The 21,576-nt window shown below is 38.4% G+C and overlaps 1 protein-coding gene across 1 annotated transcript in view; it reads right to left on the bottom strand.

The window, feature by feature from the left end:
* LOC141164495 (ganglioside GM2 activator-like) overlaps positions 1-14,746 on the bottom strand; it is a 68,147-nt gene extending 53,401 nt beyond the window's left edge. The window contains exons 1-2 of the mRNA XM_073649825.1: positions 14,463-14,746; positions 12,599-12,751 (exon numbers count right to left, since the gene is read on the bottom strand). Coding sequence (XP_073505926.1) covers positions 12,599-12,751; positions 14,463-14,570 — 261 coding nt within the window. The 5' untranslated portion in view covers positions 14,571-14,746. The remainder of the gene's footprint in view (positions 1-12,598; positions 12,752-14,462) is intronic.
* Between the last annotated feature and the right edge of the window lie 6,830 nt (positions 14,747-21,576).

Here is a 21,576-nt window from a genome sequence, read left to right as displayed (position 1 = left end):
GCATGTTACACTGTATATTCTACATATATTATATATTACACACACACACTGCATATTGCACTGTATATTCTACATATACTATATATTACACACACACTGCATGTTACACTGTATATTCTACATATACTATATATTACACACACACTGCATGTTACACTGTATATTCTACATATACTGTATATTACACACACACTGCATGTTACACTGTATATTCTACATATACTATATATTACACACACACTGCATGTTACACTGTATATTCTACATATACTATATATTACACACACTGCATGTTACACTGTATATTCTACATATACTATATATTACACACACACTGCATGTTACACTGTATATTCTACATATACTATATATTACACACACACTGCATGTTACACTGTATATTTTACATATACTATATATTACACACACACTGCATGTTACACTGTATATTCTACATATACTATATATTACACACACACTGCATGTTACACTGTATATTCTACATATACTGTATATTACACACACACTGCATGTTACACTGTATATTCTACATATACTATATATTACACACACACTGCATGTTACACTATATATTCTACATATACTATATATTACACACACACTGCATGTTACACTGTATATTTTACATATGCTATATATTACACACACACTGCATGTTACACTGTATATTCTACATATACTATATATTACACACACACTGCATGTTACACTGTATATTCTACATATACTATATATTACACACACTGCATGTTACACTGTATATTCTACATATACTATATATTACACACACTGCATGTTACACTGTATATTCTACATATACTATATATTACACACACTGCATGTTACACTGTATATTCTACATATACTATATATTACACACACACACTGCATGTTACACTGTATATTCTACATATACTATATATTACACACACACTGCATGTTACATTGTATATTCTACATATACTATATATTACACACACTGCATGTTACACTGTATATTCTACATATACTATATATTACACAAACACTGCATGTTACACTGTATATTCTACATATACTATATATTACACACACTGCATGTTACACTGTATATTCTACATATACTATATATTACACACACTGCATGTTACACTGTATATTCTACATATACTATATATTACACACACTGCATGTTACACTGTATATTCTGCATATAATATATATTACACTCACTGCATGTTACACTGTATATTCTACATATACTATATATTACACACACTGCATGTTACACTGTATATTCTACATATACTATATATTACACACACTGCATGTTACACTGTATATTCTACATATACTATATATTACACACACTGCATGTTATACTGTATATTCTGCATATACTATATATTACACACACACTGCATGTTACACTGTATATTCTACATATACTATATATTACACACACACTGCATGTTACACTGTATATTCTACATATACTATATATTACACACACACACTGAATGTTACACTGTATATTCTACATATACTATATATTACACACACACTGCACATTACACTGTATATTCTACATATACTATATATTACACACACACACTGCATGTTACACTGTACATTCTACATATACTATATATTACACACACACACTGCATGTTACACTGTACATTCTACATATACTATACATTACACACACACTGCATGTTACACTGTATATTCTACACATACTATATATTACACACACTGCATGTTACACTGTATATTCTACATATACTATATATTACACACACACTGCATGTTACACTGTATATTCTACATATACTATATATTACACACACTGCATGTTACACTGTATATTCTACATATACTATATATTACACACACTGCATGTTATACTGTATATTCTGCATATACTATATATTACACACACACTGCATGTTACACTGTATATTCTACATATACTATATATTACACACACACTGCATGTTACACTGTATATTCTACATATACTATATATTACACACACACACTGAATGTTACACTGTATATTCTACATATACTATATATTACACACACACTGCACATTACACTGTATATTCTACATATACTATATATTACACACACACTGCATGTTACACTGTACATTCTACATATACTATACATTACACACACACTGCATGTTACACTGTACATTCTACATATACTATATATTACACACACACTGCATGTTACACTGTATATTCTACATATACTGCATATTACACACACTGCATGTTACACTGTATATTCTACATATACTATATATTACACACACACTGCATGTTACACTGTATATTCTACATATACTATATATTACACACACACTGCATGTTACACTGTATATTCTACATATACTATATATTACACACACACTGCATGTTACACTGTATATTCTACATATACTATATATTACACACACACTGCATGTTACACTGTATATTCTACATATACTATATATTACACACACACTGCATGTTACACTGTATATTCTACATATACTATATATTACACACACACACACTGAATGTTACACTGTATATTCTACATATACTATATATTACACACACACTGCATATTACACTGTATATTCTACATATACTATATATTACACACACACACTGCATGTTACACTGTACATTCTACATATACTATACATTACACACACACTGCATGTTACACTGTATATTCTACACATACTATATATTACACACACACTGCATGTTACACTGTATATTCTACATATACTGTATATTACACACACACTGCATGTTACACTGTATATTCTACATATACTATATATTACACACACACTGCATGTTACACTGTATATTCTACATATACTGTATATTACACACACACTGCATGTTACACTGTATATTCTACATATACTATATATTACACACACACTGCATGCTACACTGTATATTCTACATATACTATATATTACACACACACTGCATGTTACACTGTATATTCTACATATAGTATATATTACACACACACTGCATGTCACACTGTATATTCTACAAATACTTAATATTACACACACACTGCATGTTACACTGTATATTCTACATATACTGTATATTACACACACTGCATGTTACACTGTATATTCTACATATACTATATATTACACACACACTGCATGTTACACTGTATATTCTACATATACTATATATTACACACACACTGCATGTTACACTGTATATTCTACATATACCATATATTACACACACACTGCATGTTACACTGTATATTCTACATATACTATATATTACACACACACTGCATGTTACACTGTATATTCTACATATAGTATATATTACACAGACACTGCATGTTACACTGTATATTCTACAAATACTATATATTACACACACACTGCATGTTACACTGTACATTCTACATATACTATATATTACACACACTGCATGTTACACTGTATATTCTGCATATACTATATATTACACACACTGCATGTTACACTGTATATTCTACATATACTATATATTACACACACACTGCATGTTACACTGTATATTCTACATATACTATATATTACACACACACTGCATGTTACATTGTATATTCTACATATACTATATATTACACACACTGCATGTTACACTGTATATTCTACATATACTATATATTACACACACTGCATGTTACACTGTATATTCTACATAAACTATATATTACACACACTGCATGTTACACTGTATATTCTGCATATACTATATATTACACACACTGCATGTTACACTGTATATTCTACATACACTACATATTACACACACACTGCATGTTACACTGTATATTCTACATATACTATATATTACACACACACTGCATGTTACACTGTATATTCTACATATACTATATATTACACACACTGCATGTTACACTGTATATGCTACATATACTATATATTACACACACTGCATGTTACACTGTATATTCTACATAAACTATATATTACACACACTGCATGTTACACTGTATATTCTGCATATACTATATATTACAAACACTGCATGTTACACTGTATATTCTACATACACAACATATTACACACACACTGCATGTTACACTGTATATTCTACATATACTATATATTACACACACACTGCATGTTACACTGTATATTCTAGATATACTATATATTACACACACACTGCATATTACACTGTATATTCTACATATACTATATATTACACACACACACTGCATGTTACACTGTACATTCTACATATACTATATATTACACACACACTGCATGTTACACTGTATATTCTACATATACTGTATATTACACACACATTGCATGTTACACTGTATATTCTACATATACTATATATTACACACACACTGCATGTCACACTGTATATTCTACATATACTGTATATTACACACACACTGCATGTTACACTGTATATTCTACATATACTATATATTACACACACACTGCATGTTACACTGTATATTCTACATATACTATATATTACACACACACTGCATGTTATACTGTATATTCTACATATACTATATATTACACACACACTGCATGTTACACTGTATATTCTATATATACTATATATTACACACCAACTGCATGTTACACTGTATATCCTACATATACTGTATATTACACACACACTGCATGTTACACTGTATATTCTACATATACTATATATTACACACACACTGCATGTTACACTGTATATTCTACAAATACTATATATTACACACACACTGCATGTTACACTGTATATTCTACATATGCTATATATTACACACACACACTGAATGTTACACTGTATATTCTACATATACTATATATTACACACACACACTGCATATTACACTGTATATTCTACATATACTATATATTACACACACACTGCATGTTACACTGTATATTCTACATATACTATATATTACACACACACTGCATGTTACACTGTATATTCTACATATACTATATATTACACACACACACTCTGCTTGTTACACTGTATATTCTGCATATACTATATATTACACACACTGCATGTTACACTGTATATTCTACATATACTATATATTACACACACTGCATGTTACACTGTATATTCTGCATATACTATATATTACACACACACTGCATGTTACACTGTATATTCTACATATACTATATATTACACACACACACACTGAATGTTACACTGTATATTCTACATATACTATATATTACACACACTGCATGTTACACTGTATATTCTACATATACTATATATTATACACACACTGCATGTTACACTGTATATTCTACATATACTATATATTACACACACACACACTGAATGTTACACTGTATATTCTACATATACTATATATTACACACACACTGCATATTACACTGTATATTCTACATATACTATATATTACACACACACACTGCATGTTACACTGTACATTCTACATATACTATACATTACACACACACTGCATGTTACACTGTATATTCTGCATATACTATATATTACACTCACTGCATGTTACACTGTATATTCTACATATACTATATATTACACACACTGCATGTTACACTGTATATTCTGCATATACTATATATTACACACACACACTGCATGTTACACTGTATATTCTACATATACTATATATTACACACACTGCATGCTACACTGTATATTCTGCATATACTATATATTACACACACACTGCATGTTACACTGTATATTCTACATATACTATATATTACACACACTGCATGCTACACTGTATATTCTGCATATACTATATATTACACACACACTGCATGTTACACTGTATATTCTACATATACTATATATTACACACACACTGCATGTTACACTGTATATTCTACATATACTATATATTACACACACACTGCATGTTACACTGTATATTCTACATATACTATATATTACACACACATACACTGAATGTTACACTGTATATTCTACATATACGATATATTACACACACACTGCATATTACACTGTATATTCTACATATACTATATATTACACACACACACTGCATGTTACACTGTACATTCTACATATACTATACATTACACACACACTGCATGTTACACTGTATATTCTACATATACTATATATTACACACACACTGCATGTTACACTGTATATTCTACATATACTGTATATTACACACACACTGCATGTTACACTGTATATTCTACATATACTATATATTACACACACACTGCATGTTACACTGTATATTCTACATATACTATATAATACACACACACTGCATGTTACACTGTATATTCTACATATAGTATATATTACACACACACTGCATGTCACACTGTATATTCTACAAATACTATATATTACACACACACTGCATGTTACACTGTATATTCTACATATACTGTATATTACACACACACTGCATGTTACACTGTATATTCTACATATACTATATATTACACACACACTGCATGTTACACTGTATATTCTACATATACTATATATTACACACACACTGCATGTTACACTGTATATTCTACATATACTATATATTACACACACACTGCATGTTACACTGTATATTCTACATATACTATATATTACACACACACTGCATGTTACACTGTATATTCTACATATACTATATATTACACACACTGCATGTTACACTGTATATTCTACATATACTATATATTACACACACACTGCATGTTACACTGTATATTCTACATATACTATATATTACACACACACTGCATGTTACACTGTATATTCTACATATACTATATATTACACACACACTGCATGTTACACTGTATATTCTACATATACTATATATTACACACACACTGCATGTTACACTGTATATTCTACATATACTATATATTACACACACACTGCATGTTACACTGTATATTCTACATATACTGTATATTACACACACACTGCATGTTACACTGTATAGTCTACATATACTATATATTACACACACACTGCATGTTACACTGTATATTCTACATGTACTGTATATTACACACACACTGCATGTTACACTGTATACTCTACATATACTATATATTACACACACACTGCATGTTACACTGTATATTCTACATATACTGTATATTACACACACACTGCATGTTACACTGTATATTCTACATATACTATATATTACACACACACTGCATGTTACACTGTATATTCTACATATACTATATAATACACACACACTGCATGTTACACTGTATATTCTACATATAGTATATATTACACACACACTGCATGTCACACTGTATATTCTACAAATACTATATATTACACACACACTGCATGTTACACTGTATATTCTACATATACTGTATATTACACACACACTGCATGTTACACTGTATATTCTACATATACTATATATTACACACACACTGCATGTTACACTGTATATTCTACATATACTATATATTACACACACACTGCATGTTACACTGTATATTCTACATATACTATATATTACACACACACTGCATGTTACACTGTATATTCTACATATACTATATATTACACACACACTGCATGTTACACTGTATATTCTACATATACTATATATTACACACACTGCATGTTACACTGTATATTCTACATATACTATATATTACACACACACTGCATGTTACACTGTATATTCTACATATACTATATATTACACACACACTGCATGTTACACTGTATATTCTACATATACTATATATTACACACACTGCATGTTACACTGTATATTCTACATATACTATATATTACACACACACACTGCATGTTACACTGTATATTCTACATATACTATATATTACACACACACTGCATGTTACACTGTATATTCTACATATACTATATATTACACACACACTGCATGTTACACTGTATATTCTACATATACTATATATTACACACACACTGCATGTTACACTGTATATTCTACATATACTATATATTACACACACACTGCATGTTACACTGTATATTCTACATATACTGTATATTACACACACACTGCATGTTACACTGTATAGTCTACATATACTATATATTACACACACACTGCATGTTACACTGTATATTCTACATGTACTGTATATTACACACACACTGCATGTTACACTGTATACTCTACATATACTATATATTACACACACACTGCATGTTACACTGTATATTCTACATATACTATATATTATACACACACTGCATGTTACACTGTATATTCTACATATACTATATATTACACACACACTGCATGTTACACTGTATATTCTACATATACTGTATATTACACACACACTGCATGTTACACTGTATATTCTACATATACTATATATTACACACACACTGCATGTTACACTGTATATTCTACATATACTATATATTACACACACACACACTGAATGTTACACTGTATATTCTACATATACTATATATTACACACACACTGCATATTACACTGTATATTCTACATATACTATATATTACACACACACTGCATGTTACACTGTATATTTTACATATACTATATATTACACACACACTGCATGTTACACTGTATACTGTACATATACTATATATTACACACACACTGCATGTTACACTGTATATTCTACATATACTATATATTACACACACACACACTGCATGTTACACTGTATTCTACATATACTATACTAGATGGTGGCCCGATTCTAACGCATCGGGTATTCTAGAATATGTATGCGGCCAACCGGGCGCAATCAGCAGAGCAGTGTTTAAATTTGGCGCCAAAATCGCTGATTGGTCGAGGCCGGCAACCGTGAACAATCAGCAAAGCGGTGTTAAAATTTGGCGCCTATATCGCAGATTGGTCACGGCCGGCGGTCGCGACTAATCAGCAGAGCGGGGTTTAAATTTGGCGCCAATAATGCTGATTGGTCACGTTCACTGGCCGCAACCAATCAGCAGAGCGGGGTTTAAATTTGGTGCCAATAATGCTGATTGTTTGTGGCCGGCGGTCGCAACCAATCAGCGAAGCGGTGTTTAAATTTGGCGCCAATATCGCTGATTGGTCACGGCCAGTGGTTGCGACTAATCTTTGGCGCCAATATTGCCGATTGGTCGCGCGCGGCGACCGCGACCAATCAGCAGAGCGTTGTTTAAATTTGGCACCAAAATCGCTGATTGGTCGCGGTGGCCGGCCGAGACCAATCAGCAGAGCGGGGTTTAAATTTGGCGCCAATAATGCTTATTGGTCACGGCCGGCGACTGTGACCAATCAGCAGAGCGGGGTTTACATTTGGCGCCAAAATCGCTGATTGGTCGCGGCCGGCCACCGCGACCAATCAGCAGAGCGGGGTTTAAATTTGCCACCCACATCGCTGATTGGTCGCGGCCGGCGGCCGCAACCAATCAGCGTCGTATTAGTGACCGCTGCCTGTGCGGGTACTTCCACTGCGAGCAGCTGGGAGATGAGCGGCTGCTCGCAGCAGAAGCATCCCGACCGGCGGCGCCGCTCCTTGGTCCTCCGTTCACACTTGCCGTCGGGAGATCAGAGCGTTGTTTAAATTTTGCGCCAATCTCGCTGATTGGTTGCGGCTGGAGTCCGCGACCAAACAGCAGAGCGTTGTTTAAATTTGGCGCCAATCTTGCTGATTGGTTGCGGCCGCCAGCTGTGACCAATCAGCAGAGCGTTGTTTAAATTTTGCGCCAAAATCGCTGATTGGTCGCGGCTGGCGTCCGCGACCAATCAGCACAGCAGTGTTTAAATGTGGCGCCAAAATCGCATTGTATATTCTACATATACTGTATATTACACACAAGACATGTTAAACTGTACATTACACACACACACTGCATGTTACAAAAACTCCATGCTACACATACATTGTATATTAAACATATACTATATATTACACACATACTGTATATTACACACACTGCATGTTACACTGTATATTCTACATATACTATATATTACACACACTGCATGTTACACTGTATATTCTACATATACTATATATTACACACACTGCATGTTACACTGTATATTCTACATATACTATATATTACACACACTGCATGTTACACTGTATATTCTACATATACTATATATTACACACACTGCATGTTACACTGTATATTCTACATATACTATATATTACACACACTGCATGTTACACTGTATATTCTACATATACTATATATTACACACACTGCATGTTACACTGTATATTCTACATATGCTATATATTACACACACTGCATGTTACACTGTATATTCTACATATACTATATATTACACACACTGCATGTTACACTGTATATTCTACATATACTATATATTACACACACTGCATGTTACACTGTATATTCTACATATACTATATATTACACACACTGCATGTTACACTGTATATTCTACATATACTATATATTACACACACACTGCATGTTACACTGTATATTCTACATATACTATATATTACACACACACTGCATGTTACACTGTATATTCTACATATACTGTATATTACACACACACTGCATGTTACACTGTATATTCTACATATACTGTATATTACACACACTGCATGTTACACTGTATATTCTACATATACTATATATTACACACACTGCATGTTACACTGTATATTCTACATATACTATATATTACACACACTGCATGTTACACTGTATATTCTACATATACTATATATTACACACACTGCATGTTACACTGTATATTCTACATATGCTATATATTACACACACTGCATGTTACACTGTATATTCTACATATACTATATATTACACACACTGCATGTTACACTGTATATTCTACATATACTATATATTACACACACTGCATGTTACACTGTATATTCTACATATACTATATATTACACACACTGCATGTTACACTGTATATTCTACATATACTATATATTACACACACTGCATGTTACACTGTATATTCTACATATACTATATATTACACACACTGCATGTTACACTGTATATTCTACATATACTATATATTACACACACTGCATGTTACACTGTATATTCTACATATGCTATATATTACACACACTGCATGTTACACTGTATATTCTACATATACTATATATTACACACACTGCATGTTACACTGTATATTCTACATATACTATATATTACACACACTGCATGTTACACTGTATATTCTACATATACTATATATTACACACACTGCATGTTACACTGTATATTCTACATATACTATATATTACACACACTGCATGTTACACTGTATATTCTACATATACTATATATTACACACACTGCATGTTACACTGTATATTCTACATATACTATATATTACACACACACTGCATGTTACACTGTATATTCTACATATGCTATATATTACACACACACTGCATGTTACACTGTATATTCTACATATACTATATATTACACACACTGCATGTTACACTGTATATTCTACATATACTATATATTACACACACTGCATGTTACACTGTATATTCTACATATGCTATATATTACACACACTGCATGTTACACTGTATATTCTACATATACTATATATTACACACACTGCATGTTACACTGTATATTCTACATATACTATATATTACACACACTGCATGTTACACTGTATATTCTACATATACTATATATTACACACACACTGCATGTTACACTGTATATTCTACATATGCTATATATTACACACACACTGCATGTTACACTGTATATTCTACATATACTATATATTACACACACTGCATGTTACACTGTATATTCTACATATACTATATATTACACACACTGCATGTTACACTGTATATTCTACATATGCTATATATTACACACACTGCATGTTACACTGTATATTCTACATATACTATATATTACACACACTGCATGTTACACTGTATATTCTACATATACTATATATTACACACACTGCATGTTACACTGTATATTCTACATATACTATATATTACACACACTGCATGTTACACTGTATATTCTACATATACTATATATTACACACACACTGCATGTTACATTGTATATTCTACATATACTATATATTACACACACACTGCATGTTACACACACATACAGATGGCATGATATTCTGACCCATAATGGCGTCTCAGCACAGGCAGACCTCAGTGGCTGCTCCAGGTCATCAGATGTAGGTAATATTGTGGTCTGCCCAAAAGGTCCTTATGGCCTACAGCATATGAGAAGACAGATACTATTAAACACCCATGATAGCTGAGGACCCTCTTGAGATTTTGAACTGGGAACCACCAGCTTCAAGTTACACCACAGACAGAGAACATGTCAGAATTTTTCCAAATGTCCTCAAATTTTTTACTTTCCTATGGAATTATTGTGCCCACAGTTTCCAGTGACAGTCATGGACCAGAGTATATGGGACGTATTATATACCAGAAGCTGTAAGGACTTACCCTGATTGGAGACTCGAGTGGTACAGTTGTATTCAGGATGGTGCACACTGTGATCTCCCCGGGAATGAATAAGGGGTCGGGTAGAATAGTAAGGGACTTTATTTTACCAGGTAGAGTCTCAGCGTCACAATTGGCCCATGAGAAACCATTAATCTGTAAAAAAAAATAAAATCATATAATTGTGAAATAATTTAAATAGTATTGTATCACCTCTCCTCTGAAGGAGGGACAATAAGCGCACTGGTACTTGGACACTTCACAATTTGCATTCTTGCTTGGATTATACCCTGTAATATTTGATGTCTCCATGGCAACAGACTACAAACTAACCCTGTGTAGTCTGACCAGTCTAGCATTTGTTCCCTATCTCCAAAAATATTGAATATATGTGAAAAATAAATAGGAAACAGATGGAAGTGAGCATGGCTGGAACATCAGACTACACAGGGGTTTGTAGTCTGTAACCATGGAAACACCTAGGCCTGTCTTATATATTAATCTCCATTTTTAAACAAGTTGTGAGAAAGGAGAAATGTACTGATGTGGTAAGGCTGAAGTGCGGCAACCCCAAACCAAACAGACCTGCAGTTTCATCACAAATATGCAGAGATTTTACTACATTACTTTTATTTTAGGCCACACCATTGGCCAAAAGTTGACACTATGCGTGTCCTTACCCTTAAAGGCATTGTCCGGGACTTTAACATTGATGGCCTATCTTTAGGATAGGTCATTAATGTCTGATTGGCGGAGGGTGCAGCACACGGCACCCCCAACGCTCAGCTGTTCCCAGTGTCGGCTGGAACTGCTCAGTTATGGAAGTGCACAGCACAGCTCCATCGACAGAATAGTGGCCACGGTTGGTACTGCACAACCGCCACCTTTTCAAGTCAATAGGTGATGGGTGTGTAGTACAAGTCTGCGGCCACTAATCCAACGATGGAGCTGTTTTGAGCAGTTCCATAACTGTCACCGACACAGGGAACAGCTGATTGGTGGGGTGCCGGGTGTCACACCACCACCATCAGACAATGATGACCTATAACATTGATGGCCTATCTTTACTTAAGTCCCGGACAACCCCCTTAAAGAGGTATTCCCATTTTAGTAAGCGATAGCATGTCGTTAGGATGTGCCATCACTTAACGATGGCTGAGAGTCCGATCTCAGGGACCCCCAATGATCCTGACAATGAAGGAACACAGGACCGCTTCAGGGTTATTCCCAACCACCAGCAATCACTACATATTCTACCGTTATACCATCACATCACTAAGATGGGAATACCCCTTTAAAATTTAAAGGGAACCTGTTAATCACAGGAAGTAGCAGTATGGCTGTGAAGGTACTTGTATCCCAATAAAAATTATACTTTTTCAATAGAGATCCGACGTGCCAGTCATGAGAAATTCAGCATGTAAGCTATATGCAAATCAGGCTGGGGGTGTGGCAATGCTCTTCCAGCCTAATCTGCATACGGCTTCTACACTGGATTTCTCAGGACTGGCACATCGAATCTGTAGAAAAAAGGTATCATTTTTATTGGGTGATAAACGCCCTCACAGCCATAACATTACTTTCACATGTAAAAACGTGATGCCAACATCCCTTTAAGGCAAACGTTTTCCACCCGATGTTGCAAAACTATAACTCCCACCAGGCCGCAAGGCTGTGACTCACCAGTATGTGTTGTTTTGTTTATAATTAAAGTTTATTGAAAAGGACATTGTCTACGACCATAGCCAAAAGGACAGGTGCCGCTCGTTTATAAACACTCGTTTCAATAAACTTTATTTCTAAAACGAATCCTTTAAAAATACAGTGAAATTGACCTCGTGAGCATTTAAAGGGTGGTAAAACTTACTGCCTTGATCCTCCATGGTAGTCGGTTGACTACTATTCTTCCAGAAGGTGTTGCCAATGGCACTACAGCGATGCACGCCAGGACAAAACACACATACAGATGTGCCATTGTGGAGGAATGCTGCGCCCTGACCCAGAGGCTTCACCTATAGATGCTGCCTGCTCTGCAGAGTGCTAACATGCACCAGCAGAAAGAGGAAATGCAGCAAAGTGTCCCTTCCCAGCCCTGAAGCTGGTAGTCAGCCAATCACATGACACAACAGCTCAAAAGGCTGCCTTGTTATGTCCTGTGTAACCAGCGGCATTGTGGGAGAGACACAACCTGCAGTAGTAGGTGCTCTGCTGCCCTCTGCTGTTAGCACATGCGATAGCATGGACGCAATTTTATTTTCTGGGTTTTGTTTCCTCGCCGCATCCTTACGAGTCAATTTTTTTTTATTTCGCCATTAACACTTTATTTACAAAATATAGGGGACGCCACATATTCCACCTACAGGAGCTTTTATTACTTCCCATTCTAAATCCATAGGCATTAATATGTTAGTTACCCCCTTTGCAGATATAACAGTTTCTGCTCTTGTCTGCGGAGGTTTTCTACAAGATTTTGGAAGCAATTGGGGAATTTTTGCCCATTTATCCAAACGAGCATTTGTGATGTCAGACACTGATGCTGGAGGAGAGGCCGGGGCTCACAATGTCCATTCTAGTTCATTCCAAAAGTGTTGGATGGGGCTGAGGTCCAGACATCAAAATCCCCCATGTCTTTATGGACCTTTATGGGCACGGTCATGGGGAACAGAAAAGGCCCTTCCTTCCCTTGTCTTAAAAGCTCCCTGGTGTTGTGGATTCTCTAAGCTGTTGCGTAGTATAGCCGAGTGTGTGTTTGACACCATGGAACAGCAGAGTCGTGTAGATGAACAGGTACCTCGATTCAGAGCCGAGTGAGTGCACGGCACCCAAGAACAACAAAGCTGAGATGGAAGACAAGCACCTGGAAGAACCTGAGCTAAGTGTGCAGACAGTACCCAGGAACAGCAGAGCAGAGTTAGTCGTGTGGCTAAGTTGGTGCAGGCATGCATGAGCATACTATCTTAAAAAGGACCTGTTATTAGGTAAAAAGTGACCAGTTTTTACTCTTAATTTATTCCCACTGCTTTTCCATTTTTTTATTATTTATTTATGTATTTTTATTAAATCCACTAACCAGAGATAGGGGTATTTTTTCATTTAGTGCTAATTTGTATGGCCTTTACCAAGGGGGCATTGCTCACAAAGTAATTATGCAGTAATTATGTAAAGCAGTCTAGAGGCACACTCCCAGAGAATCCCATGAGCAACAACCCCCTTGATAAACACCATTAATATTAGCACTAAGTAAAATGGCTCAAATCTGTGTAACCGTATGGCGGATTAAAAAAAAGATACTCAAGGGAGCAGCAGAAATAAAATAAGAGTGAAAACTGTCCACTTTTGCCCCGGTGACAGGTTCTCTTTCATACTCAGGCTTACCACCTTATTCAGGGTTACAATTGTAAAGGAGACGAGAGGAAGCAGAGCCCGGCACTGGAGCCTGGACAGCTGGAAGCATTTAGAGGGAACTTGTCACCTGTTTTTTTTTTACTTATAAACCCTTCCCATCACCTTTAAGATCATTCAGTGCAGGGCAAGTCTAAAACACTTTTTCTAAGGTATGCAGGGGCACATCTGAGGATACAAAGGGGTTGCAGGAACCCCATTTTTATGATCTTAAAGGTGATGGGCAGGGATTATAAGCCCAAAAACTGGTGACAGGTTCCCTTTAATAGTTTACAATGTCTAGAATATATTATACAGCACAGAAGTGGGGTAATATTAATTGTAGTTAATAGCTCCACACTTCTGAGCTGTGTACTATACTCTTCAGTGCTTATTTGGGCTGCACACTCCCGCTGGCAGGATATGTGGGCTCAGGTCATGTGACCTTGATGACATAATCACAGGTTCTTCTGCATTTCTATGTTGCCGCCTGCTTATGATTGGTCAGCGCCATACAGGAGTCAGAACAGAAGTACCAGTGAAAACGAACTAATAACACCCACTTAGGGTTAAGAAAAGTTGGAGTGTAGCAGATGAAATCCAGCTCAACGGTATAAAATTTTCAACTTTATTTGTATATGATTAAAACATCTTCACATGTATCATTAGTTCATAGATAGGAACATCTTCGCATTTCTGGTGCACTCAGCACCCTTACTCAAGATGTACTAAGTGAAGTAAGAAGTGCACCCAAATAGCTTTCAGATCCTGTAAGAACACTCATTCAGGGCCGAGATGAGGGGGGCCTAGGGCGCTACTTCTTGCCTCAATGTGGGGGCACAGTTTGAAAAATAAAAATAACTGACATTGCTGAATGCCTGCGGCACTCGGCACCTTCCTCTGGCCGCAGGCATTCAGCACACTGAAGGTACACAGGTGAGTAGTGTCAGTGAGTCAATATCTCCGCTCACTGCCTGTGCCCCGGCTGACATTACCTCTCTGCACTCAACTGTATTTGAGTCTTTAAGACGTGAATACAATTGAAGTGGGTGCCTTGATGGACAGGAGCAGAGGAGCTGTAATCAGCTCCTTGCACCACCGGGAACTCCAACAAGGTGCGAACTACTTCCAGCCTGCACCATGTTGGAGGACAGTGCCATGCAGGGGACGTCGAATGGCTCAATGACATCACTGCAATGCAAGATAGAAGAGGAGAGGGATACTGCATTGGGCCGGGAGCCTGGATTAGGTGAGTTAAGACTTTTTCCCCCTTATATTATTTGGACATTAAATGGGGGCTGTGAGGAACATCACATGATGGGCTGTGGGGGACATCAAATGAGGGACTGTGAGGGATGACATAGGAGGGTCTGTGGGGAACATCATGGTATATGAGGGTTTGTGGGGGAAATCATAGTATATGAGGGGTTGTGGGAGACATCACATGATGGGCAGTGGGGGACATCGTAACATATGAGGGGCTGTGGGGGACATCATAAAATATTAGAGGCTGTGGGGGACACCAAATTATATGAGGAGCATCATATTATATGAGGGACTGTGGGGGACATCATAATATATGAGGGGCTGTGGAGGACATCATAATATATGAGGGGCTATGGGGACATCATATTAAATGGAGGGTTTGGGGGACATCACATTAAATGAGTGGCTGTGAGGTTACCATATTATATGGGGAGCTGTGGGAGATATTATACCTGGACTGTAGGGTTATTATACTATATGGGTGGCTGTGGGGGGACATTACACCTGGGCTTTGGGGACATCATACTGTTTAGGGGTCAGTGGGGGACTGTCATGGGTGTGTCAAGTGTGACAGACAGTCATTCTGGATCCAGCTGTAGAAGGTCATTGCACTTGGCTCTACAGGCACCTTCTTGATCTTTCTATCTCTGCAGTGAGGTGATATCCTGCTTTCTCTAGGACCTAGAAGTTACTTTCTCCTTCTGCTGCTAATTGACACACCCTTGCTGGATGTTTAAATACTCGCAGTCTCTCCAGGGAGTCACCAGTGATAGCTCTATTTTACTCTGTTCAGGTTTGAAGTACTAGTAGTCGACTAGTGGCTTCTTGAAGTTCCCTTGGAGGATAGTTGGCGTGATCTCTCTGGTGTCTTCTCAAGCTAAGTGTATTCCCCTGTCTGTTTACCTGTTTGTCTTTAGTTGCAGTTTGGGCTGACTAGTGCTCACCTCGCCTCCTCCCTATCTAGAGCCTATCGCTAGGATTAGTCAGGGATTAGGTTTCCTCCTCGGCGATAGGTGTGGAACCTATTTAGGGACGTTAGGGAGACAGGGTGTTATCAGATCTGCCTAGGGGTCTCCATTCCCCCTTTCCCTAGTGTTTGGGCTTCCTCTCCCTCTTCCTGTCGTTGTGCACTTAGTCTTTCCCTCACCTTGCGTGACAGCGACATTATAGTCTGTGGGGACATCATGGCGTATAGGGGACTGTGGTAACCATACTGTATAAGATGGGGCTCTGGGGTACATTTTACTAGGGGGCTGTGGTGCCCATACTGTATAGGTGGCAGTGGGAGACATTACACTGGGTGCTATAGTGACGATACTGGATATGGGGCTGTGGGGGACATTGCACTGTATAAGGGGCTGGGATTACCATACTGTATAGGGGGTTGTGGTGGATGTCATACTGTGTGGGGTGCTGTGGGGGATATTATACTGTATATAAGGGGCTGTGGGGACCATTACACTGTATTGGGGACTAGGGGTGCATCATACTGTATAAGGGGCCATCATACTATATATGGAGGGCTGTGGTGGACATCATATATGGGTAGCTGTGGTGGTGTGCATACTATACAATGGGGTGCTTTGGTGGACATCATACTGTATATTGGGGGTTCTATTGTGGATACATACTGTATATATGGCTATGGTGACCTTCCTACTGTGTAGGGGGACAGTGTGGGGAGAGGGTACAGTTTGGAGAGGGCAAGTTTGTGGACAGTATGCGGGCATATTGTGAAGAGGGGGCACAGAATAGGTATGGAAAGTAGGACAGCATGTAATGGGGGCACAGAATGGAGAGAAGTTAGCATGGCAAGGGGTTGCATGGAGATATAGATAGTGTAAAACAGTGGATACAGTATAGGTAGGGAAAAGAGTTAGAGGGGACAGCCATGGCATAGGCAGTGGTTCATAAGGGAGGACAGTGTAGCAGTTATCTATATATATAATTGTCTTATCCCGTCTGTCTGTCTGTCCAGGAAATCCCGCGTCGCTGATTGGTCCGGCAGCGGCCAATCAGCGACCCGGGATTTCAGAAAAAAGATGGCGGCCGTTAGCGTCTCATCTGCGGGACGGAGCTCAGCGGCGATGCAGCCGGGAGATGACCGGGCGAGGCGCTCATCTCCCGGCCGCTAGCAGCAGAAGGACCCCGACCTGCGGCGCCGCTGACCTCCATGCGGCTAGGGTGTCAAGGGAGGACCGGGGAGCGGCGCGGCGGGTCGGGATACTTCTGCTGCGAGCGCCCGCTCATTTCCCGGCTTCTCGCAGCGGAAGTAGCCGCACAGGCAGCGGCGCTGACATCCATGCGGCTAGGGTGTCAAGGGAGGACTGGGGAGCGGCGCTGCGGGTCGAGATACTTCTGCTGCGAGCAGTCGCTCATCTCCCGGCTTCTCACAGCGGAAGTAGTCGCACAGGCAGCGGCACTCCCCGGTCCTCACCAATACGATTCCGCTCTCCGGTCCTCACCAATATGATTCGCTGATTGGTTGCTGTCTCCGCCCGTGACCAATCAGTGATCTTGGCGCAAAAGTTAAACACCGCTGTGCTGATTGGTCGCGGCCGCTGCCCGCGACCAATCACCGATTTGGGCGCCACATTTAAATAGCGGCCGTGACCAATCAGCGATTTTGGCGCCACATTTAAACACTGCTGGGCTGATTGGTCGCGGACGCCAGCCGCGACCAATCAGTGAGATTGGCGCCAAATTTAAACAACGCTCTGTTGATTGGTCGCGGACGCCAGCCACGACCAATCAGCGAGATTAGCGCCAAATTTAAACACCGCTCTGCTGATTGGTTGCGGCCACCAGCCGACCGCGACCAATCAGCGAGATTGGCGGCAAATTTAAACACCGCTCTGCTGATTGGTTGCGGCTACCAGCCGACCGCGACCAATCAGCGAGATTGGCGGCAAATTTAAACAACGCTCTGATCTCCCGACGGCAAGTGTGAACGGAGGACCGAGGAGCGGCGCCGCCGGTCGGGATGCTTCTGCTGCGAGCAGCCGCTCATCTCCCAGCGGCTCGCAGCGGAAGTACCTGCACAGGCAGCGCCGCTCCCCGGTCCTCACTAATACGACGCTGATTGGTTGCGGCCGCGACCAATCAGCGATATGGGGGGCAAATTTAAACCCCGCTCTGCTGATTGGTCGCGGTGGCCCGGCGGTCGCGACCAATCAGCGATTTTGGCGCCAAATTTAAACACCGCTCTGCTGATTAATCGCGGTCGCCGGCCGTGACCAATCAGCAATATTGGCGCCAAATTTAAACACCGCTCTGCTGATTAGTCGCAACCACCGGCCGTGACCAATCAGCGATATTGGCGCCAAATTTAAACACCGCTTCGCTGATTGGTGGCGGTGGGCGGCCGCGACCAAGCAGCGATATTGGCGCCAAATTTAAACACCGCTCTGCTGATTGGTCGCGGTTACCGGTCGCGAATAATCAGCATTATTGGCGCCAAATTTAAACACCGCTCTGCTGATTAATCGCGGTCGCCGGCCGTGACCAATCACCATTATTGGCGCCAAATTTAAATATCGCTCTGCTAATTGCGCCCGGTCGGCCGCATACCTATTCTAGAATACCCGATGCGTTAGAATCGGGCCACCATCTAGTAGCTGATAATGGCGGATGGTGTGGTGATTATTGTGCATTAAGGCGAATAGTATGGCGGGTGTAGCTCATAAAGTCAGACAGTGTGGAGGCCATATTCATTATAGGAGAGTGACCATCTTGGCTGCTTCTCTAATTAGTCCTATACTTGCTTGGGATGTCCGTTTAGGTGGACGGCCATGTCATGGTAGGTTAGGAGTTGCGCCACACTCCTTCCATTTTTGGATGGTGGATTGAACAATGATAAGTGAGATGTTGGATTATGTTTTTTTATAACCTAAGCTTGCTTTACTCTTCTCCACAACTTTATCCCTGACCTGTCTGGTGTGTTCCCTGATTTTCATGATGTTATTTTATCCCTAATGTTCTCATACAAACCTCTGAGGCCTTCACAGAACAGCTGTAGTTATACTGAGAATAAATTACACCCAGGTGGACTCAATTTACTAATTATGTGACTTCTGGAGGCAATTGGGCACTCAGGATTTTATTTAGGGGTATCAGACTACAGGGGGCTGAATACAAATACACCTCACAATTTTCAGATTTAGGTTTTTAAAACAATTAGAAAACCCTGTATCATTTCCTTTACACTTCACAAATACTTGCTGCTTTGTCACATAAAATCCCAATAAAATATATTTAAGTTTATGGGTGTAATGTGGAAAAGTTCACGGGGAATGAATACTTTTTCAAGGCACTACATATGAGCTGATATGTAC

Source organism: Phyllobates terribilis, unplaced genomic scaffold, assembly GCF_046119375.1.
Source record: "Phyllobates terribilis strain yellow unplaced genomic scaffold, ASM4611937v1 Scaffold_10__3_contigs__length_209671492, whole genome shotgun sequence".
Lineage (NCBI taxonomy): Eukaryota > Metazoa > Chordata > Amphibia > Anura > Dendrobatidae > Phyllobates > Phyllobates terribilis.
The sequence above is the reverse complement of the archived record's forward strand: the minus strand, read 5'-3'. Positions and strand labels throughout refer to the sequence as shown.